This window comes from Oncorhynchus tshawytscha, linkage group LG31 (genome assembly GCF_018296145.1).
Source record: "Oncorhynchus tshawytscha isolate Ot180627B linkage group LG31, Otsh_v2.0, whole genome shotgun sequence".
NCBI lineage: Eukaryota > Metazoa > Chordata > Actinopteri > Salmoniformes > Salmonidae > Oncorhynchus > Oncorhynchus tshawytscha.
The window spans coordinates 4,087,304-4,110,804 of NC_056459.1; the positions used below are offsets into that span (position 1 = coordinate 4,087,304).

At 40.6% G+C, this 23,501-nt stretch overlaps 2 protein-coding genes and 1 long non-coding RNA gene across 6 annotated transcripts; 1 reads left to right on the forward strand and 2 right to left on the reverse strand.

Moving 5' to 3' along the window:
• Positions 1-352: 352 nt before the first annotated feature.
• Positions 353-8,486, reverse strand: LOC112229953 (N(G),N(G)-dimethylarginine dimethylaminohydrolase 2). Of its 3 annotated transcripts, none has more exons than XM_024396124.2 (6): positions 8,172-8,486; positions 6,250-6,929; positions 5,791-5,979; positions 5,092-5,211; positions 3,053-3,196; positions 353-1,884 (listed from the first exon to the last, which is right to left on the reverse strand). In XM_024396124.2, the coding sequence occupies exons 2-6, from the start codon at positions 6,556-6,558 to the stop codon at positions 1,768-1,770; spliced, it is 879 nt and encodes a 292-aa protein (XP_024251892.1). In that variant the 5' UTR covers positions 6,559-6,929; positions 8,172-8,486; the 3' UTR covers positions 353-1,767. The 3 variants fall into 3 exon arrangements, with proteins under 3 accessions (XP_024251892.1, XP_024251893.1, XP_024251891.1); XM_024396125.2 differs by lacking the exon at positions 8,172-8,486 and adding an exon at positions 7,924-8,062 and having other exon boundaries at positions 6,250-6,925; XM_024396123.2 differs by lacking the exon at positions 8,172-8,486 and adding an exon at positions 7,924-8,062.
• A 674-nt stretch (positions 8,487-9,160) lies between these two features.
• On the forward strand, positions 9,161-13,195 carry LOC112229957. The gene is made up of 3 exons (XR_002950240.2): positions 9,161-10,553; positions 11,453-11,568; positions 12,331-13,195. It is a non-coding gene; the product is annotated as an uncharacterized LOC112229957 (long non-coding RNA).
• On the reverse strand, positions 12,975-22,867 carry LOC112229955 (chloride intracellular channel protein 1). 2 transcript variants are annotated; one of them, XM_024396126.2, is made up of 7 exons: positions 22,719-22,867; positions 22,344-22,422; positions 20,755-20,864; positions 20,471-20,596; positions 19,041-19,147; positions 18,282-18,463; positions 12,975-16,663 (listed from the first exon to the last, which is right to left on the reverse strand). In XM_024396126.2, the coding sequence occupies exons 2-7, from the start codon at positions 22,383-22,385 to the stop codon at positions 16,502-16,504; spliced, it is 729 nt and encodes a 242-aa protein (XP_024251894.1). In that variant the 5' UTR covers positions 22,386-22,422; positions 22,719-22,867; the 3' UTR covers positions 12,975-16,501. The 2 variants fall into 2 exon arrangements, with proteins under 2 accessions (XP_024251894.1, XP_024251895.1); XM_024396127.2 differs by lacking the exon at positions 22,719-22,867 and adding an exon at positions 22,640-22,714.
• Positions 22,868-23,501: the final 634 nt, after the last annotated feature.

Here is a 23,501-nt window from a genome sequence, read left to right on the forward strand (position 1 = left end):
GGCCAGTGGCAATGTTTTATCACCAATGAGGACTTTGCAACAAAGTACAAAACCCGGGTACTGTGACTCAAACAATACCAGTTTGTTCCGAGTTGCTATATCATGGTCTGGAGGTGTTGAGCAATCGTGTACAACCCTCAGTTATGTTTTTGACATTATGAACAACTGTCAGTGTTTCACTCCATAGGCCTTTCCAATTTGGGCCTTGGTTAATCCACAGGAACAAGTCAACTGTAATGATGGAAATTGTTGAAGGGGACTTCTGAAATCGTTCCTTCCTTGGGCTATTCATTTGACTGTCATCTCAACCATCAGGACATTAAGTGTGTACAATTCCACAAATCAGTCGTTATGACAAAGAATATAAAAGTTTATTCATACCTATATAAAGCATGCAGCCAGGCCTGGTGGCAGGCTACATTATTCAATAGCAGACCGTCCAAATCTGCATTTTAAGTTTCACCTGTGTTCTAATTCACATTTGCTTGGTGGCATAGGCGTTTACTAATTTCCTTCAATTCTACTTTAGCCTACATGACAGGATATTTTTTTAAGTTATTTTATAAATTTATGCCCCACGTTTTACTGATTGGCTACTCTGACACTGTGATGCAACCTCGTGGTTAATTCAACTGATAGCCCAAGCCAATGAAAAGACATGAAACATGTTTTTTTAGTTGTCGCCTAATATTATACAATGGTGTTGGCGAGAGGTACTAGGGATTATTTTTCCACGTCTGGTGTGCTGTATAAAACTTCCGCCTACTCTTTGGATTGGTGGATAAAGCTCGTTAATTGAGTACCATTTTTGAATATTCGATTAGTGGTGTTGACGTCAACCGCCTATATTTAACGGGAAGAGACGCTATAGTTACGCTATTCTTTTTTTTTTTTAAATTACCGGGAAGTCACGTCCATCACACAGTACACTCGTAACAACTTCCGCATTACCACAATTCTACTCTGAAATAAGCCTCACGTAGCAAATTTTTTTTAATAGATTTGAGACACATTGCCACCCATACAAAAACTGGCAAGTTATTTTCGTGCGGACAGATTTTTGAATTAGTAAAACCTCTCGCTGCGCCTCCGTGTTCGCAAAATATTGAGTTGTGAAAATGAGAGCTTCGTCTTTTTAGCACGAGGCATTTGCTCTCCAAACTACTTTTTTTCTGTGATTGTATTTAGAAATTTGCGAAAGGTCGATAAAACCATAGATATGGAATCCATACAACGGGCGTGCCCATTCAATTCAGGGCCGGCAACCATTGCAAGTTTACCACTCAAATTGTAAAATGTTGAGGTGGCACGTCCCTTCTATGGCCGCAACAAAACAGCCTACTTGGAGCGCGAAGAGTGTGGGTTGGAGAATGGATGAGTATTTAAATACAAGTTGTTATATAGGGACATAAAATGCCCGCATACAGAACACCTACATTCAAATCTACAGCCTATGAATGTTCATCTAACCACGCTGCTCTCTTTCCACAGTAGGGGGAGCAGTTGTGCAGAATATGCACATTGAACCCTCTAGCCCGGTGTAGTGCCGGGCTCCTTGGGATGTCCCTACCCTAAGCACTGACCTTAACCATACCCCTATCGTGCCCGTTTTCAATTTCAACTTCAGATCTGGGATGTCCCAAGGATCCCATTAAGAATTTCTCTTCTCCTGCCCAACAGTTGGTGATGTCTTTGTAATGTTCACATTTGTATTTAAATATAGTCGATGAAGGTCTATGTGTGTTCTATGGGAGAAGGGCAGGGAATTTAGTAGTATGGCTTCCTGTTGATAAGTAGGCAGAATGAAGTGAGAGACCCTCCGAGCTTGGAGGCCTCGCTGCACGCTGTAGGGAGGAGGGTGTAGTCCGTCAGCTTCTGGAAGGCCTGGGGGGCAGGAAGAGATATATAATACCATTTTATTACATTCACATTTATAGGGAGAATCTTTGGTCAAGGACTGCGACGGCTGGTTGACAAGCTTTTGTGTTAGTAGCCAACTGTTCATCCGCCATTCTTTATTCTAGCATGCACTTCATCATGTGACAATTTCATGGTATTTTGCATCAGGGAGGAAAATGAAAGAGTTAATGAAATAGAACATCATGCCTATATCATGGCACTCTTGGAATTGACTAGAGGGACTTGTACTGAAAATAAAGAAATGCGTCCTCTTGACATTTTCCATATTTTGTTTTGTTACAACCTGATTTTTAAATTAATCAACTTGAGATTTTGTGTCACTGGCCTACACACAATTCAACACACAGTCCATCACTGAGTACCAACTTTCCTATTTTCATGCATGGTGGTGTCTGCATCATGTTATGGGTATGCTTGTCATTTGCAATGACTTGGGAGTTTTCTTAAAAATAAAAATAAATGGAATAGAGCTAAGCACAGGCAAAATCTTAGCGGGAAACCTGGTTCAATCTGCTTTCCAAAAGGCACTGGGAGACAAATTCACCTTTCAGCAGGAAAATCACCTAAAACACAAGGCCATATAGTTGCATACCAAGACGACATTGAATGTTCCTGAGTGGCCTAGTTACAGTTTTAACTTAAATCGTCTTGAAAATCTATGGCAAGACTTGCAAATGGCTGTCTAGAAATGATCAACAACCAACTTGACAGAGCCTGAATAAATTTTAAAGAATAATGTGCACATTTTGTACAATCCGGGTTTGCAAAGCTCTTAGAGACGTACCCAGAAAGACTCCCAGTTGTATTCACTGCCAAAGGTGATTCTAACATGTATTGACTCAGGGGTGTGAATGCTTATGCAAATGGATTATTTCTGTAATTCAAATTTCAATAAATGTGCAAAAAATCTTGAAAAATATGTTTTCATTTTGTCATTATGGGTTAGTGTGTGTAGAATGGGTGAGAAAAAAAGCAATTTAATCAATTTTAAATTCAGACTGTAACAACAAAATGTGGAATAAGTCAAGGGGTATGATTACTTTCTGATGGCAATGTATTTGCCAAAGGCACAATAACGTGGATATAAAAAGTACTGCTTAGTAAAGTAACCTAAAGACCACTGTTCACTCACAGGAACACTTTCAGGACACTCTTCAGTGGGCGGGTGAAGCAGGTAGTCCACTTTGGAGGGGCCCCTGACGTAGACACAGTTAGCTGCTGCGCCCTCAGGGACCGTGAGCACTTCGTAGTGGTGATCAGTCAGCTGCTCCATCATCTACACACACAGAGTCTGGGCTAACAAGTTTTGCATGACAGCAGCGGCCAGGGTCTGTTCACATTAGAGTAGCCCACACAAAGAGAAACTGAAATGGGCATGAGCCAATCATCTCCGGATGGGGACCAAATAGAGTAGACTAGAGGTCGACCGATTAATCGAAATGGCCGATTAATTAGGGCCGATTTCAAGTTTTCATAACGATCGGTAATCTGCATTTTAGGACGCCGATTACATTGCACTCCATGAGGAGAATGCGTGGCAGGCTGACCACCAGTTACGCGAGTGCAGCAAGGAGCCAAGGTAAGTTGCTAGCTAGCATTAAACATATCTTATAAAAAACAATACATCTTAACATAATCACTAGTTAACTACACATGGTTGATGATATTACTAGTTTAACTAGCTTGTCCTGCGTTGCAAATAATCAGTGCGGTGCCTGTTAATTTATCATCGAATCACAGCCTACTTCACCAAACGGGTGATGATTTAACAAGCGAATTCGCGAAAAAAGCACTGTCGTTGCACCAATGTACCTAACCATAAACATCAATGCCTTTCTTCAAATCAATACACAAGTATTTATTTTTAAACCTGCATATTTAAAAGAAATTCATGTTAGCAGGCAATATTAACTAGGGAAATTGTGTCACTTCTCTTGAGTTCTGTGCAAGCAGAGTCGGGGTATATGCAGCAGTTTGGGTCGCCTGGCTCGTTGCGAACTGTATGAAGACCATTTCTTCCTAACAAAGACCGTAATTAATTTACCAGAATTTTACACAACATTGAAGGTTGTGCAATGTAACAGCAATATTTAGACTTATGGATGCCACCCGTTCAAGAAAATACGTAACGGTTCTGTATTTCACTGAAAGAATAAACATTTGGTTTTCGAAATTATAGTTTCCGGATTTGACCATGTTTTAATGACCTAAGGCTTGTATTTCTGTGTGTGTATTATCTTATAATTAAGTCTATGATTTGATATTTGATAGAGCAGTCTGACTGAGCGGTGGTAGGCAGCAGCAGGCTCGCAAGAATTAATTCAAACAGCACTTTCCTGCATTTGCCAGCATCTATTCACAATGCTTGAAGCACAGCGCTGTTTATGACTTGAAGCCTATCAACTCCCGAGATTAGGCTGGCAATACAAAAGTGCCTATAAGAACATCCAATAGTCAAAGGTATATGAAATACAAATGGTATAGTGAAATAGTCCTATAATTCCTATAATAACTACAACTTAAAACTTCTTAAGTGGGAATATTGAAGACTCATGTTAAAAGGAACCACCAGCTTTCATATGTTCTCATGTTCTGAGCAAGGAACTTAAACGTTAGCTTTTTTACATGGCACATATTGCACTTTTACTTTCTTCTCCAACACAGTTTTTGCATTATTAAAACCAAATTGAACATGTTTCATTATTTATTTGAAACTAAATTCATTTTTATTTATGTATTATATTAAGTTAAAATAAAAGTGTTCATTCAGTATTGTTGTAATTGTCATTATTACAAATATATATATAAAAACCGTCTGTCCGATTAATCGGTATCGGATTTTTTTGGTCCTCCAATAATCGGTATCGGTGTTGAAAAATCATAATCGGTCGACCACTAGAGCAGACACTAGGGTAATGTGGGCTTATAGGGCTCCAAACTACACCATGATAGTTTAAAACAGCCCAATAAAGCTTGATTTATCCTTTACATTATTCATCTGAGTACAGTGACATAAATACTGGGCTGGAGAGAGTCTTTTGAAGTGATCACTTTGCATGTCTAGAATGGGAGTTTGTTGTGGCAAGCAGAATGTGGAGCGTGAAGAGTGGAGAGCTACAGTATATTCATTCACAATCTTTCTCTCGGACACACACAAACACACACACTCACCCGGAGGGTCTTCTTGGCCCCATCACTGTTGCTGATGATGATAGTATCAGGACCTCCCATAGAGCAGATGTTCTTTAGACGAACTCCCCCACACACTGGCACCGTGGACACAGCAAAGTCCTAAGACGAGGACAGAGACGGTAAGAGCAAAATATAAAATATTGTACACAGGGATATGGTCGTGTACTTGGACATCAAATCAAGTAAGAAATCAGATAGAGTAGATAATAAATACAGTGTAAATATTGCATGTAAAGCAACAACAGGATATCAGACAGATGTCAGACACAAACAAAGTCCTCCACACAATTGCATGCCACACCCTGAGTGATATTGAATATCCAAATCCAACAGGTTATGGTATTAAATACCATTACAAGTCCATTAAAATGTAAATAAACAGACCTGACTGTGAAAACATCATGTCTAGTATATGGGAGCATGGTAGAGATGTAAGAAGTACACATTTACATTGTACATAAAAAATCATTTGTCTTTTAACTATAGATCTCATAATACAATAGGACAATGGCCACCTGCTCATCCCTGTCGCAACACATGGGTTCTTTCCCAATTTGTCTTTCCTTGATTCCTTTGCTTGCCTCTTTCTCAGAACATATTGGAGGAGAAGGTTGGAGGGGATGGACTTTGGATCTTGTCCTCTCATGTGGTTTGAGAAAGGAATCAAGCTATACTCACTCTGAAAGTGTCGGCCAGAACCTCAGCTCCTCTGTAGTTGGTGTGGGAGGAGATTCCCACAAAGAACTCCCTGCCGGTGAAGAGCACGTCACTGCCCTCCAGCGTGGCCCCTGCAGAGCCCCCCTCCTCTGCCCCCATCTCCACCACTGTCAGGTTGAGCTCCGACATCACCCTCCTCACCGCTTCAGTCTTAGCGAGATAGGAGAAAGGGACAGGGAGAGAGGAAAAAGGGGAGAGAGAGAGTTGATTTTCCAGGTCAAACTGACTCTACTGCAACATGAATCTATAATTAAAACATAATTAACAGCAACATAAATCAATAATTTAGACAGAATTACAACATGTTTAGTGGCATGATTCACAACACACACACATCTCCTTCATTTAGGGTAAAAAATAAATAATAATCTGCGATACAGAGAATAAATCATTTTCTCAGTTGTTGTGGTCAGTGTTTACCTCACTGCGTCTCTGCTGTTTGAAAGGCCTGGTGATGAGTGCCGTGTCTCCCTGTATTACAGCTACATCCTCTATCCTCCAGCTCTCTGGTAGCTCCGGGTCTGCAGGGATCTCTATTAGCTGCAGCCCCACCTTCTGTCTCAGCGCCCCTGTCAGCACCCCAAACTGTCGCTGTGCTTTGGCCAGGTCCATCGTGGTTTCCCCGTTTTCGACCCTGTTGTTTTTCTCATCTTCAACCTTCCCAAAGGTCTCTGGGATGCCCCGCACCACGGCGTGAGTGAAGCGGCCATACGGCAACACGCTTGCCATAATGTGTGTGTGCGTGTGCAGGTGTAGGAGTACCCTGGCTATGGGCTAGTAGTGGTGTTCAGCCACTATAAGACAGAACAGTGAAAGTGTGTGTATGCCACTAGATGAGTGGGAGAGAGAGGGTGAGAGTTCTTGTCAGGTTGTGTTCCCAACTGTTTGAGAAGCTGCGAGGTGTGATGGCAAGACCAGCTGGACACTAAAGGGATGTGATGGAGAGAAGCAGCAACTCTATGGGGAGTCTGTCAACCAGGCAGGAAAACACACTGGAGAAAGTCTTCATCCTTGTTCTTCCACTTCAGTGATCAGCCACTCCAATACCCACTGCATAGTTCCACGGAGGTAAATATGGGGAGTTTGAGTCTGATTGCTGTCTGAAAGAAAGGAGGGAGACAAGATTCTCTGGGGCTTTTTGATGAGAAGGATAAAGCATGTTTGTACATGCTCTGTGACTCATTAGGTGAGTCCTGTGATAAGTTCCTGTGATCAATTGTGTCTGCTCTACTGCACGCGTCTCAGTCTCTTCGACTGTAGGACATACAATAGGCTACTGTCTGGACCATAACATATTTTTGTCAGAGAGACAAAAGTCTGTTTTGTGGTGATACTGGAGTTGGACAGAGATGGCATGAAAAAAAAGGATAATCTGAAGTGTCCAGTGTCCACCACTATACAGCCCCCATATGCTACTTGATTTAAATGATTGAGACCAACTAAATAAAAACAATTATTCAACAGCTAGTCATGTAGATAGAGACACTATTCTTATTTCAAATTGAACTGTGAACCAGAATTAACAGATAACAGAGTGGACTGGAGAATACAGACAAGGGCTGCATTGTTCAAGGGCAGATTATTTGAGCACAACATCCTACAATGGCCTTGCAATGGCAAATATATCCGCTCATTGCCTACAGTTTAGAGACAATCACTGCTTTGTTATCCTCCTTTAGTGAATCCCAGCGGCAATATTTGCAGAACGCAACAAGTGTTGCCGGATTGTCAATATTATGTCCGTATATGTTCACATTCTGCCTACATTTAGTGTATTCTGGATAATTAAGAGAGAAAAAACATTTGATAGCAGGGTGGTAATAACCATTCACGGCAGAATTGAATTAACTATCAGACAATAACAAACAAAAAGGGATGTTTCTCAGTATTGATTTTAGGAATGTAGACTACCTAAACCTAGATTTAGGAACATTTCTCTTACTAATTTATTTCAATGTATTTTTAGCATCCCATGCCAGCCATCTGCAGAGAAACAAGTTGCACGAAAAACATCTGAAATATTTGCCTGTTAAGAGCTCATCACGCCCAGTGCAATGTCAATATTCAAAAATCTAAGTGAAGATGGAAGCCTACCTTATTATTGTTTTTACAGAGGTTACTCAAATTCTGTTCTTTTCCCCTGGCTGTGTCTTCCCGGTCATCGTATCTCGTTATTATCTTCTCTTCTATATGTCCCTCTCCCCGTCTCACCCGTTGCCCTGTTCACCCTTTCACCCCCACTTCCCCTCCCCATCCCCCACCAGTCCGTCCTGTCCAGGATTCCACCTCTCCGCTCAACGAGAAAAGTTGACAGTAGGTTATTATCACGATTTGCTTCTTACCTTGTATGAAAGTGCAGATCGAATAGAATTCACCCACCGGATTTCAACTCGCAAATTATTCTGACTTCTGTCACTTTAATAAAGTAGGCCTAGGTTTAACAGCTAATCTCCTTATAAAATGTTGCCCAAACCCGTTGAAATGTTGCTTCTAACGTAAACTCTTTCTATGCAGAATTCATAGTAACAAAGATTGATTTCAAGTGGTCCTCGGAGAGATTATTGTATTCATATTTTCCCCCTGATCCATTGTTTCCAAGTGTGACAACCCGCAACACCCTCGTCTAATTTGTACCCGCCCATTCTACATAATATAAATGTGAACAGTTATATACATTTGCAATGCTATTTTCTTATCGTGCGCTCATCAGATTAAATTGGCCACATTATTAATTCCCAAATTTTCATCACTTTTTTTTTAACAGACGCAATACGTTTGACTATTCAATGATTGTGTGTGTGTGTGTGTGTGTGTGTGTGTGTGTGTGGTTGGCCTCTAGTCTTTGTCTGTGAAAAATAATCCGGGCTTTTCTGCAATATGGGTCATATATCTATGCAACGGATCCAAGAGAAAGAGATATGACGGAGTCACACAACATAGTTTGTCAAAGTGTCTGTTTGTCTTGGGAAATTAAGATGCCGGTGGTTTATCACACTCGAGAGGTTCGTCCTAGAAATGTTGAGCATTACTCAGTCTCACATTTGAGACATTCATCTCTGGTGAAATGGTAAACACAGAAACAGACCCACTAGTGACAGATGGCGTGTGTGACCTGCAGACAGGGCAGTGCAATGTTCCCGTCTAGCGACTGGCATATGTTACTGCAGTCAAAAATGTCAAAACAGTCCACTGCATATTTGATTGGGAGTCAGAAAATAAGCTTGGAAGTTCATTTGATGACGTAAGAGAGAGAGAGAGAGAGAGAGAGAGAGAGCGAGAGACAGGGAGAGAGACACATAGAGACAGACAGACACACACACACACACACACACATGCACACACACACACACAAACACAGGATTAACAAAAGAACACCATCTGTCAGCCCAACTCCAGCCCACACAAAACATCCCATTGAAATACAGTGGAGGATCTGTACTCTACATACCAGCACTAGAATAGGGCAACCAGCCAATCCTCCCTTCCCCATAGCAAAACTTTTTTTTTTAACAGAAAATGAAAAACAAGCAGTTCTTATTGGACAAGTTCATGTAGTTCTTCCCTGTTTCACTCTGTTTTCTTCCGTTCTGTGATGTATGAACATGACCCTAGCCTATCTAATGGGTTTCAGGAAGGCTGGCTGTGTGTGGTGTGCTTAATGCCTGGTAAACTGTTTATCCGGCCTGATCCCACCCCTATCACAAGACTCCTGTCACGTGACTACCCTCCTTGCCCACCTCAGGGCACTCTATAGGGAGTTATGGATAATGCAGTTACTTTCTCTGCCTCTCTTTACTTCGTCTTCCGGTCTTCCTCTTGCGCTACTCTTACTGCAAGTATTTCTTTCTGTCTCTTACCTACTCTTTCTTAGTCATTCTCTGTCCGTCCGTCTGTCTGTCTGTCTCCCTCCCGTTCTCTCTTTATTATCTCATGCGTAAGCTGAATGCATAAGTTGAATGCATAAGCTTTTCAGCAAGAAATACTCATGTATAAAATGCATCATGATATACTGTAGGTTACACATACAATGCATCCTCTCCACTGTTTTTACTGTGTCGTCTGAATCCACATCTGTGGGTGTAGCCTTCATTTTGGACATGATGTGTAACTTGCCTTGCTATTTTTGAGTCGGTACAATATAAATCACCGCCACCCTACATGTCACATTTAGTTGTTATCTTAAAAGTAAGGCCCTCTGTGTAAATCCATGTCAGTTTAAGCACTACATGGTTGCCATCCAAATTACATTTGGAGAGTTTGGGGTGGAAAACGTTGCTCCCAGAGTCTGGTTGGTTAGGAAGAAAGAGGACCAGAGATAGATGGGGAGGTAGATTGAGGGAATTTACAACTGACCATCTGAGGACAATACAAATGACATCTGGACACATTGCACTTTAAGAGAGAGAAATAATACAGTGAGACAAAACAGTGTGGTTGACTGGGAGAGAAAGATTGAGAATTGGATGGATTGGATTGGATGCTGACTTGGAAGGAAGGAAAGAGATACAAATATATTTAATTTGGATTTGAATGGAACATGCTACCTATTAACTGCTAATGGAGTTGGTAGAAGAGAGAGGCTGGAGGTATCAGGCAGGGACATTTACCAAAATGAGAGAAGAGTTTGTAATATTTCTAAAGTGCCCAAGAATCAACTTCTACAACTTCTAAGATGTATTCTCCACAACTGTTCCTTCTTTTCCTGTGCTGTCTTCCTTTGGCAGGTATGTAAGAAAAGGATGGAGATGAGAAGGTTTGAGGAAAATAAATAAGCTTGATAATGCCTAAGAATACTCAATTCAATAGGTTTAACAAGGACAAGTAACTTTTTAGATTCGACCCATAGCTCAATAACAGGAGAAATGCATTGAGATAATAATTCTACATTATCTAGTCAACCCGGTCTCAGAGCATTTTGTATTATTCTGTATGTAAATCCGAAAGCTCCATGTACTATGATATGTTACCTTTGGTATGGTTATGTAAACCAGATGGTTACTTAAATTTAGGCAAGGTCAAAGTGGATGGGTGGGCTTATAACGCAAATGTCTAGCAACACAAAGGTTGCGAGTTTGAATCTCATCCCAGAAGACATCAGCATTTTAGAAACTTTTCAACTACTTACTACTTTTTAGCTAGTTTGCAGATACGTAGCATGTTAGCTAACCCTTCCCCTAACCTTAACCCTTTAACCTAACTCCTAAACTTAACCCTAACTTTAACCCTAACCCCTAGCCTAGCTAACGTTAGCGAGCTAGCTAATGTTAGCCACCTAGCTAGAATTCGTAACATATTGTACATTTAGCAAATTCATAACATATTGTAAGTTTGGCAAATGCACAACATATAATACGAATTGTTATTCGTAACATATCATATGAAATGGTTAATGGACACCCATAAATGAATACATAACATACGAAAAGTAACATATTATACTAAATTAAGAGTCTTGGATTTACATACAGAATAATACAAAATGCTCTGAGACCAGGTTGCAACCATTAAAATTTTAGGGGAAAATGAATATCTTTAGTCCTGAGTTGTCTTTTTCCCCCACCTTCATACCCCCATTAGTATGATGTACATCTTATATTTGATACACAATCCCTTTCTTTATTAGCAACTCTGTGCTGTTACACATGTTTCCTGCCATCTCTCCTATGGACTGCCTCAAGTTCCCTCAGGAGTGTCCTGCCGGGCAACGCTGACGAGCTAGCACAGCAGTGGAGATGCAAGGTGAGTGCAGGCTGTATGTTTGTGTGTGTGTGTGCGTGCTTGCGTGTGTGTTTGCATGCGTGTATTTGTGCATGTGTGTGGGCATTGGAGACAGTATTGGGTTTCCGGTGGAGGTGGCATGACAGAAACTATACAATAATGTTTCATGATTGTGTATTGGATTGGATAACAAACTTGAGTGGCACTGCAATTGTGTAATGTTAACTAAAGTTGAAGAGTTAAGTGTGGGAGATGTTTTATGGCCCACTATGCCTGCCTAGCCTTGCCTTCCTGCTGGGTCTTCACTACATAATGAGACAAAAGGCTAGCTGAAAAGGCCAAACGTCACCACTATTCTCTCAGCAAGCCGGTTGTTAGCTCCCTAATGCCTGTGATGCCATCAAATTATCTCTAAAAATAGCCGAACGCTAAGTGGGTGGGACACAGGATTTTGTGTTACTCTGAGGATAAGAGGAAAGGGACCGCTCTGAAAAGTATTTTTTGCCACATAATTCGATTGAGGTCAGTAATTTGCAGTGATTGAATGTATTGTGTTAACACCTTTCTAAATGTAGAGCTGGTGTGGTCTATCCACTGACTTTTGGTGGGCCAATTGTATGTCTCTTAGTGTGACAGTAATACATCCCAATGTCTGTCAGTCTAGCAATTACACTATCATCTCCTCTTGTCTCTATTTCAGTCAGTGCACTGACAAGTAGGCCTCGACTTACTGAAGTGAAATATACTGAATACCATTGAAATGACCCTTTTCCTCATCTGTAGGCTCCCTGCATCTGGTCCTGTATGAGAAGAACTGTGCCAGTCCCTCTCAATGTGGTTGATCTGGGGAGAAACACGCTGCATGCCTGAACTTCACCTACCAAAATTACTGTGACACGGACCTGTGCAACGAGGCTATGGCCCATGCTGCCCCCATCTGGAGGGGAGGTGCACTGTGCATCCTAGTTATTTTCTCTCTCATACTAAGCTGATATCCAAATGTATTGCATTTTATATGTACATTCCTCATCACACAGTAACATGCACAACCTATACTGTAATGGGATGAATCCCACTAACCCAAAAAATCTCATTATAAACATACACAGTTTGACACACTGACCGTGCCTTGTTTACATGTAGGCTTAGAACTCACATACAATACACACACACACACATGCATCCTAAACAGTAGTGCACAGTCACAGTCACCTGAGGGTAGAAATGAGTCATATGTCTATTTGAGACATATGACAGTGAAACTAGAGGCGAAACATAATCCATATGTTGATCAAATCTGCATTAATTTATAAGAACATTTGTTTAAATAAGGGTTAATATGGCTTTCTAACTATTCTACTTTTCTATGGTGCTATATTTAGCATAACTGTTGAAAAAGGATTGGCAGCCATTAATAAACAAACAAGTAAAGAAACAGTAACCAATTGTGGTTTTATTTTGACCGTCTTTTCAGGATGATTAAAACCTACAAAAGAAATACTAAGTTTGATTGTCATTGACTCAATGTACACAACATTATCTAGGTTAAGTGCTATTGCCTTCGAATAAAATTGAAGGTGAAGTAAAGGGCTAAAATACGTGGAGGAAAGAATGCATCAAAAGTTAGGAAGAAAATAAAAACAAAAATGAAGATGGGTCTTTAAAAAAAAGAGGATGGGTTTGAGGAGGGGTTAAAGATGGAAAATAGATATGTATGAAATGGAGACGTAAAGGTGGATAATACATTAAATAATAATTAAAGACGAATGTAAAAAGTCCCTGAAGTCATCACTAATCTTACAGTAAAAGGAAGTTAAAAAAATAACTGTTACAAGCTTCAGTAAAGGAAAATACTAGAATACAACAGGCAACATTGAAATGAAGACTTGGTCTCTTTTTGACAAATAGTTATGACAACAGGACTATAGACAATTGACCGGGTAAAAGTAGGTCCATAGAAACCAAATAAAATCCATAACATAAAGGATTCAGTCATGTAAAATAGTAATGGGTTTTATGAAGATTTTTCTTATCTATCAGCTGTGGATGACATGTATGGGTTTTAAACTACAGATTCATCCCACGGTTTGATGACTCGACTGTATAAAATAGCTGACAATAACAATGCCAACTCAGATGCTAAATATATTGCAAATGACATCTTCATGTTTGTACTATTCAATAACGTGAATTGCACTTAGTGACTGTCTTACAAAACCTTACCCTGGAAGACATACAAAATATATAGGTTCTGTCTTCACAAAGCTGTTGTAAATGTATGTCTATCAGTCAGGCTGAGAGCTCGATTCAATCTGTATCACTGAATCGTTACAGATTGTGCAATAGAAATTCAAATGTAATTTCTGACTGATCCGGCATATGCAGCATTTACCGTGAATGCAGTCTCTACTAAACGGGGTAACATTGCCTTTGAATTTCAATCACGCTGTAACGCTGACCACTGACCTATGGATTAAATAGAGCCCAAACAAATATGTCCAGTTCTTTCCCAGGGGACTGAATTTCAAGTCAATGTAAAATGGATTACTTATTCAAAGTCACTACACACTACAAAGCCTTAGTGCTGAACGATTAACTGACATTTCGTTTTTTCCGGGTTATTAAACAACTAATGGACCAAAGTCGGTTAAATTACTTGAATTCCATTTAGTTAGTCAAATCATTCAGAAAATAAATGATGTCAAGAACTATGTGGGACCCAGGGCTGAAGGGAGTTGTTTTCATTTAACAAATATTCAACATAGTTCAGCGCAGAAACGTCATAAATAATTACAATGACCACAATCCATTGCGCTAGTTTTTCCCCCAGCTCAAACAGATCAGAGGAAGAGGCCAAACGAGAGGTTTCACTTTCGCCAAAATCTCTCCAAAATAAACCGAATGCAATGCGCTTGGAATGACTTACGCTTGTCGTTTGCCTTCCCGCATTTGCGACGACTCTCATTTTTAGGGCGGAGAAATTAGCATCTCGTCATTGTTTACTGATCTCAGGACGGATACACTTTTACGCATGCTACGTTAGGTTAGATACACAGACTGAATAGACCACACGAGAGAGGAATATACACAACACAACGACGAGAGAGACAAGAGACAGTTAATGAAAGTATGCCTTATCTACATTGAAGATCTAGTCAAATGATTTCGTGAGAAAGCTCTGCAGCATACTTAGGCAGGCTAGCTAAATAGGATGACTAAAGACAGTATAGTATGGGGAGGACGTACTGTTACATGGCCTGGCTGGCTGATTGCTACTGCCTGAGCAGAGATGAGATGATTACTTTAAGGAATTAAAAATAATAATGTAATCCACTAAAAACTAAGTAATATACCCATTTTATTATTTCATTGTAATTTTCAATTTTTCTATTGACGTTTACCCAATGTGGACCTGATCAGAGACAATGGAATATTTTAAATGTTTTGGAAATTTAATGTTTACTATTTTTGGCTTTGGAATTTTCATTAAAAAGCTCTAAAATCATGTCATTATTTCATAATGCATTTCATATTTAACAAAAATAATCAAAACCAAAATTAAAAACCGTGATTATTATGCATTAATAGAACCGAAAACAAATGACCTAAAAAAGCTCAAATTGCTCAGTACTACACAGCACAGGACTTCAAAGGTTCAAAGGTGTTTAAACAACACCCAGCTCGATAGACCTGAAGTAAAACCTTTCATTTGTCTCACTAAAGGTTCAAACTTCTCTTTTTTCAAGTTCAAGTAACCATATCAAAAAGTACAAATACACAATCCTGTGGCATTCTCTCTTTGAAGATTTCAGTTTCAGTTATCTATGCAATGTGCATCTCTATTTTTAATGAATGTGACGTTTATGGTTTAGTCATGCGAGGAGCCTGTGTGCACGTCTGCATTACATCCTGTAGTTTTCCCTCAGATTACAGTGAAACATGTGACTGAACCGGCTTGGTGCCTCAAGGCCATACAGAGTCAAGTACTTTAATAACCTAAAGTTCACACAAAGCAGCAACTATAGCCACATTACTTCGTCTGGAATAACTCAACTGTCCTGCAATATGAGCCTCTCACAGTTTTTTTTATAGTATAAAACATATCCTTCACTTTGAATGGGGGAATGGAGGTCGATTACTAATAGCAAAAGAGCCTTACAATGGGGGGGATATAAACTTGATTAACCCTTCACAGCGCTACAAGGCGGAGAAAGGGGAAGCCGAGGTCTGCTGAAATCATTTCCTGTGTTGGTAACTGTACAGTGCAGAGAAACACCTCTGTATAGTGTGCCCCGATGTACTATTACATGCCCAAGACCTGCTTTCCTATTCCCTGAACCTAATCTCGGACCATTTAGCATGTATAAAACGACTGCTTCAAACTGACCATGTTAAAGGCGGTTCGCCCTGAACAATATATCAACAGTGTAATAATATATATGTAATAATGTATAATTATAGACACACCTATAACAGACCTCTCTCTTTCAGCTGCAGGTAGCAGTTAAACTGGTATGTGTGTGTGTAATCACAACAGAAGAGCAGTTTACGGCTTGGCCAAGAGATAGAAGCTAATAGCTGGCAATGTATGGAGTGCAGAATTAATCATAGTGACTGAACACCTTTAGTTGGCTGCTACCATATGTAACCTACTGCCCATGTATAGAACTTTAACTGTGTGTAACTGCCACTGAATATACGGTATTAAGAGTGGATGCGGCATGTGACAAAAAGGGAACCATAAACTATAAGTCTCAGTTTCACAAACTCTTAAATGGCCAATTAAATGTTTCCAACTTGCTACGCTGTTGAATAATATGTGTGTCTGAGAGAGTGCATGTGTGTGTGAGCGCATTAGTGTGTGTGTATGCTGCCACATGTACAGTGTGTGCGTAGGTGAGTGTATAAGATGTATTCACTGGTGTGTGAAAACTGATGGAATCCCCTTCTCCTCCTACTTAAGTGCTTTAGCCACGGCTGAGTAGGCGATGTGTATCTCTGTGTCGTTGGGGCAGGTAGAGGAGAACTCCTCGCGGGCGTACGCAGCGTCCAGGTACCGCCACAGGTTGGAGAGAGACTTGGGGACGGAGAAAGTGCGATACTTCAGACACACAACCTGAGGATTGGACAGGGAGAGAGAAAAAAAGAGAAAGAACGGAGAGATACATGTAATTCGCCACCACTGCAAATCATCCTGTAACATTGCTTTTATTCATACTGTACATCTGTCTCTACATGCAAAGTTCTAACTAAGCAATAAGGCCCGAGGGGATGTGGTATATGGCCAATATACCACGGCTAAGGGCTGTTCTTAGGCAAGATGCAACGCGGAGTGCTAGGACACAGTCCTTAGCGGTGGTATATTGGCCTTATATCACAAACCCCAGAGGTGCCTTATTGCTATTATAAACTGGTTACCAACGTAATTAGAGCAGTAAACATAAATGTTTTGTCATACGGTACCCATGGTATACGGTCTGATATACCACAGCTTTCACCCAATCAGCATTCAGGGCTCAAACCACCCAGTTTATAATGTAGATTATAGTGTTCATAGTGCGGTCTGTAAAAAGTATGTGGACACCTGCTCGTCAAACATCTCATTCCAACATCATGACCATTAATATAGAGTTGGTCCCCCCTTTGCTTCTATAACAGCCTCCACTCTTCTGGGAAGGCTTTCCACTAGATGTTGAAACATTACTGCGGGGACTTGCTTCCATTCAGTCACAAGAGCATTAGTGAGGTCGGGCACTAATGTTGGGCGATTAGGCCTGACTCGCAGTCGGCATTCCAATTCATCCCAAAGGTGTTCGATAGGGTGGCGGTCAGGCCTTTGTGCAGGCCATTCAAGTTCTTCCACCAATCTCGACAAACCATTTCCGTATGGATCTTGCTTTGTGCACGGGGGCATTGTCATACTGAAACAGGAAAGGGCCTTCCCCAAACTGTTACCACAAAGTTGGTAGCACAGAATAATCTAGAATGTCATTGTATACTGTAACGTTAAGACTTCCCTTCACTGAAACTAAGGGGCCTAGCCCGAACCATGAAAAACAGCCCCAGACCATTATTTCTCCTCCACCAAACTTTACAATTGGCCCTATGCTCTTGCAGGGCAGAAAATTGACGAACTGACTTGTTGGAAAGGTCACATCACATGATGGTGCCACGTTGAAAGTCACTGAGCTCTTCAGTAAGGCCATTCTACTACCAATGTTTGTCTATGGAGATTGCATGGCTTGTGTGCTCGATTTTATATACCTGCCAGCAATGGGTGTGACTGAAATAGCTGAATCCACTAATTTGAAGGGGTGTCCACATACTTTTGTTTATATAGTGTATTTTATCCGTATAATCTGATTAATGTGCCTGTCTGTATATTCTGTTTATTGTGTCAGGATCATTTCATAGAGTAAAATTTCTGAACATGCAAATGTCTTCGGTGAATAAAGGTTTTTCTGATTCTGAATACACGTGGCTACTGAATGACCAAAATAAAAGTAAGATACAAAAAAGTAAAGACAAGAAAAGTAACAGTTAGAGCCAAGAAATGTTTATAGTCCAAAAAAGAATGATCAAAAGAGCCCATTGGATCTTTGCAGTTCGCACTGAAGTTAATGTTGTACATGTGGCAGCATTTAGCTCACAAGTGGTCCACCAACCCCAATTAATACTGATTTGATTATGGACTTCACACTAGGCCACAAGCAGGGCTTAAAACAAAGAATTACCTTGACGATGTTCAGCTTGGGCAGCAAGTTGCAGTCGGCCAGAGTGAGGTCCTGCCCATCCAGGAAGGGGCGGGCGGAAGAAGTGACCTCATCAGCACTAGTCTCGTCAATCTCCTCAGGAAGTGGTGAGCCAAGGTAGTCATCTAGCTTCTTCAGGGCCTTGAGCAGGCCTTTCTCTAGGTCTGACCACACAGAGAACACACAAAGTACAACACATTTATTAAGACGGACACGTACATAAACAAACTGTAGTACGCTCAAAGCTAAAGCTCCTCACTAGTATCATGCAAGTAAAGCCTTCAGAAAGCTCCCTGCAATTATATTGAAACAGGAATTGAATGTGCTGCACCATGAAACAATGCACAATACAAAGGAAATATGACTAACACCCATAGAAATATAATTACTTTAATTATTTGAACAAAAACATAATTGGACTTGAGGACTTGAGGTACAGATGTAAATTGCTGAGTTAAAGAGTCATTTAAAATGACTCATTGCACATGACAAATGCTTATCTTAGTGTGTACTTTTCACTGTACTTCTGAAAGCGCTGCTAAAAATACAAGACCACAGGCAACCGGTTTGTGAAGAGACGCAAGGCTCAGAGCATAATGCCATTAACAAAGACACTCCCTGCTGCTCTGGAATACAGAGACAGATTGTGGGAGTTCTTGCAGGTGCTTGTTAACACGCAATAGTGTTTCTGTACATGAAAGGGTCGGGCTCAGTTCATCCTGATTTGTCATTGTCACTCACTGTCATTGAGCTGGGGGTTTGAATTCTTGATGTAGGCCGAGAACTTGGAGAACACGTCCAGGCCGGCTGTGTTAGACTCAGGGTTCCTGGAAGCCATGCGGGGGTATCTGGGGAGGGGGTGGAGGACGTATTACAAATTTGCTATCTAGCAGACCTCAGTCAGTAAGTTATCATGGGAGAAAGCATGTTGTCTTCAGAGAGGAACACAGGAAGTAACGTTTAACACATAAAGTACATGCAAGGACAGTACATAACCTATCAACATACTTTACAGAGGCAAACAACACACACAAATGATTATACAAAGGAAGCTAAGCTTCTCCTAAAGTAAATTGAAGGAAATTGCCAACCTTATATAATTACTTTTGTCTATACAGAAAGAATTCAAATTATTCCAAATAAGCAAGTACACCAGAAAGCATGGTTTGGCCCCAGATGATCATTAACTTCATTAAAAAAAAACAAGCTGTGGATTGTTCTAAATCACAAGTGAATAGCCTACAGTTGGAAGGCCCGCAATTTGGGCACTGCGCGCATTTAAATACCAAATAGATTATTGTTGTGTTATGACTGTCAGCGAAAAGCAGCTAAAATAGTGCCAGGCATATCACTATATTTCAAAATACAATTGCTATTGCTGGAAAGAGAAGACAATAAAAAGTCTCTAATCTATTTTTTTGTTATCAAAATTCTCAATTTGAGCAAACCAGAGCCTATCTTATTGGCACCAGCAGAGAGCATCCTCCTTATCCCCGGTGAGTGCGCATATTCACTCATCATTAGATCAGTGCAACTTGAAACTTTGTTTTTGGACAATCATTTCCTCCTCCAGGTTAGATGGCCATCTGTATAATTTCTGTCTCCCCTTTTCGTAGGCCTAGATTAGATGCCTGCAGACAAGGTCGTAATTATTGATCTGTTTGTCAGCAGTAGCCTATACTTTTTGTAACCCTGTACTTTTTGTTGTATTCAAAAATATTCTGCTCATGTCTCCAGTCATACAAAGTTTAGTAGAATTGAAATGAAATGTGTTTATAAAAGGCCAAATTTTTTCCTGTGAAAAGAAAGGGGAAGAAACATATCTGATATAGCCTATAGCCTAGGCCTACTCTGCGCCACAACACGCACAGCGATGCATTGAAGGGTATTTTTTGCAAACAGTGATTGAGCTATACTATTAGCCTAAATGATGACTATCCAATCTAGTCAGAATAGTAGGCCATCTTACATAAGTCTACAAATGCGATGATAGATGCATGGAATGCTTTATTATTAACAAAATGTGCTTCCCCAAACTTGAAATTCACGTGCCACCTATGAACATAGATCTGGAAGGATATGGAACTTAGCTTGATGCAAGTAGCAGCATAACTGTTTGATGGTTTGATCAGAGGATGGAATAAGAATAGAATGATGGAAGGAGTGATTACTTTGGAGGGGACAGGTTCTCCTCCAGGAACTCTTCTATCTTGTTGGTGTCGGTTTTCACCTCCGTCCCATAGAGCAGGAAGGGGGGCTGAGCACCAGGTGCTAGGTCCTTAAGGATGTCTGGTTTCCTATCAAGAGAGAGAGAGAAATGACAGAGGGAGAGAGGGGAAACAATGACAGCATTAGAGTGAGTAAGTAGCTTAGACATGTGCAAATGTAATATAAATGTATATGTAATATAAATGTATGTGTAATATAAATACAGATTGATAGGCATTAGACAGACCTCTTCATGTCCACGGTGGTGACGTTGAACGTTACTCCTTTAAGCCACAGCACCATGAAGAGGCGCTGGGAGAACGGACAGTTGCCAATGCTCTGGCCATCACTGCCTGCCTAGAATGGGATAGAAGGCCACATATTATGGTCATTCATCCGAACAAGAAGATCATATACTACCCAAGAGAGATCGCGGAAGTCAAAGAGTGATTACCCTCAAAGAGGGTGATGGCGGTGGACGAATAGCACGACAATGGGCCTCAGAATCTTGCCATTGATAAAATGGAATTGTGTTCATTGTCCATAGCTTATGCCTGCCCATATCATAACCGCACTGCTACCATGGGGAACTCTGTTCACAACATTGACAACAGCAAACCGCTGGCCCACACAATACCATACACGATGTCTGCCATCTGCCCGGTACAGTTGAAGTCCGGATTCATCCGTGAAGAGCACACTTCTCCAGCGTGCCAGTGGCCATTAAAGGTGAGCATTTGCCCACTGATGTCGTTTACAATGCCAAACTGCAGTCAGGTCAAGACCCTGGTGAGGACGACGAGCACGCAGATGAGCTTCTCTGAGGTTTCTGAAATTCTTCAGTTGTGCACACCCACAGTTTCATCAACTGTCCGGGTGGCTGGTCTCAGATGATCCAGCAGGTGAAGATGCCGGATGTGGAGGTCCTGGACTGGCGTGGTTACACGTGGTCTGCGGTTGTGAGGACGGTTGGACGTACTGCCAAATTATTTAAAACAACGTTGGAGGAGGCTTATGGTATTGAAATTAACAATAAATTATCTGGCAACAGCTCTGGTGGACAGTCCTGCATGCCAACTCCATGCTCCGTCAAAACTTAAAACATCCTGGCATTGTGTTGTGTGACAAAACTGCACATTTTAGAGTGGCCTTTTATTGTCCCCAGCACAAGGTGCACGTGTGTAATGATCATGCTGTTTAATCAGCTTCCTTGATATGCCACAACTGTAAGGTGGATGGATTATCTTGGCAAAGGAGGAAATTCTCACTAACAGGTGCACAATATTTGAGAGAAATAAGCTTTTTGTGAGTATGGAAAATTTCAGGGATTTTTGTTGTTAGCTCAAGAAACATGGGATCAACACTTTACATGTTACATTTATATTTTTGTTCAGTATAGATTAAGGAGCCTATATATCATATGTATTATCTTAATGTGCATTTAATTAGATTATAAAATGTTCTGGCCATTCAACTGATGTGCCAAATGGGGTACAGCAATAGGCATGGCTAATATGTTAATCAAATATAGCGTAATATATGGCCGCCCTATCTACTATCTTGTGAATACCATGAAAACCCTTAGGCCTGCTTTCTCTAGGCATTCAGTCTTCAAACAAATGATGCGAGGGACCAGTGGCAACAGTTTACTTTTCTCACTGATAAGTTATCTTGCTGCAGAAATGCGTGGGTTATAATGACGTTTTAGTAAAATAGATTACATTGTACCACATAATGACATTTTGGCAGCGAAAAGTAATGGCGCATTGTTTACATAGTAACTTGTCCAAGATATGATTATGCATGTCACAGAATGGATTTGATGACGTTGCTTACCTTCACAAAAAGTTCAACTTGAGGTTGATTTTCGTCACTCATCTTTTTGTTTCAAGTGTTGCTGCTGGAACTGGAATACCTAAATGAGACAGAACTGATTAGTTTTTGGATGGGTAACGTTAACAACTCGCAATGTTCAGTCTTGCACTAACTTTCAGATATTTTACTAATTTCAATGATAAACATAACCGATGTCGACCAAGGGCTTGGCCGCACCATCTGCTATAGTCAGTCAGATAAATTCGATAGTTTATATAAACTAATACAAACAAGCATCAGGAAAAATAAGGTCTTACTGTAAACCGTTATGACTTAATTAATAACAATCTTTCACGCGAGTTTGGTGAGTAAGAATGTAGTCTAAATTGTTCTTACCTCGCTCACGTCCTGTGTGGAACTTGCAGTTAACGCCTTTTCGGTTTCCCCTCCCTCTGTGTCACTTGCTACACACTCATTCCTCCATTTCCTGGAAAGCCCACATACAAGTGATGTTTAGAACTCCGTTGTAACCCTAACCAAGCGCCCCGAGCGAATAGCGGTGATAAGAAAGAAAGGCACCCGATTGTGTACGTGAACGAGATGGGGACATGGGGGTGGGGGTGGGGCAGGGAGACATTGGTGGTCGTCGATGTCATTTGGGTTATGAAATCAAAAAACATACCGAAGCTGAAGACAGCAGATATTTAAGGATCTGACCCTTAAAAAAAAAAAAAATCATTTTCGCCTGAAATGACATACCCAAATCCAACTGCCTGTAGCTCAGGACCTGAAAGCAAGGATATGCATATTATTGATACCATTTGAAAGGAAACGTTTTGAAGTTTGTGGAAATGTTAAATTAGTGTAGGAGAATATAACACATTAGATCTGGTAAAAGATAATACAAAGAAAAAAACATGCATTTTATCTGATTTTTTTGTTCCATCTTTTAAATGCAAGATATGGCCACAATGTATTATTCCAGTTTAGGAGCAATTTAGATTTTGGCCACTAGATGGCAGCAGTGTATGTGCAAAGTTTTAACCTGATCCAATGAACTATTGTATTTCTGTTCAAAATGTTGTATCAAGTTGTATCACCTGGTTCACCAACTACTTCTCTGATAGAGTTCAGTGTGTCAAATCGGAGGGCCTGTTGTCCCGACCTCTGACAGTCTCT

Coding starts and splice junctions, on each gene's coding strand:
- LOC112229953 (XM_024396124.2), bottom strand. CDS start 6,558: ATGGCAAGCGTGTTGCCGTATGGCCGCTTCACTCACGCCGTGGTGCGG. Junction 5,980..6,249: donor AACAGCAGAGACGCAGTGAG/GTAAACACTGAC, acceptor TATCTCGCTAAG/ACTGAAGCGGTGAGGAGGGT. Junction 1,885..3,052: donor AGTGTCCTGAAAGTGTTCCT/GTGAGTGAACAG, acceptor CCTGCCCCCCAG/GCCTTCCAGAAGCTGACGGA.
- LOC112229955 (XM_024396126.2), bottom strand. CDS start 22,385: ATGAGTGACGAAAATCAACCTCAAGTTGAACTTTTTGTGAAG. Junction 18,464..19,040: donor AAACCCCCAGCTCAATGACA/GTGAGTGACAAT, acceptor CTGTGTGGTCAG/ACCTAGAGAAAGGCCTGCTC. Junction 16,664..18,281: donor CCAAGCTGAACATCGTCAAG/GTAATTCTTTGT, acceptor TCCAATCCTCAG/GTTGTGTGTCTGAAGTATCG.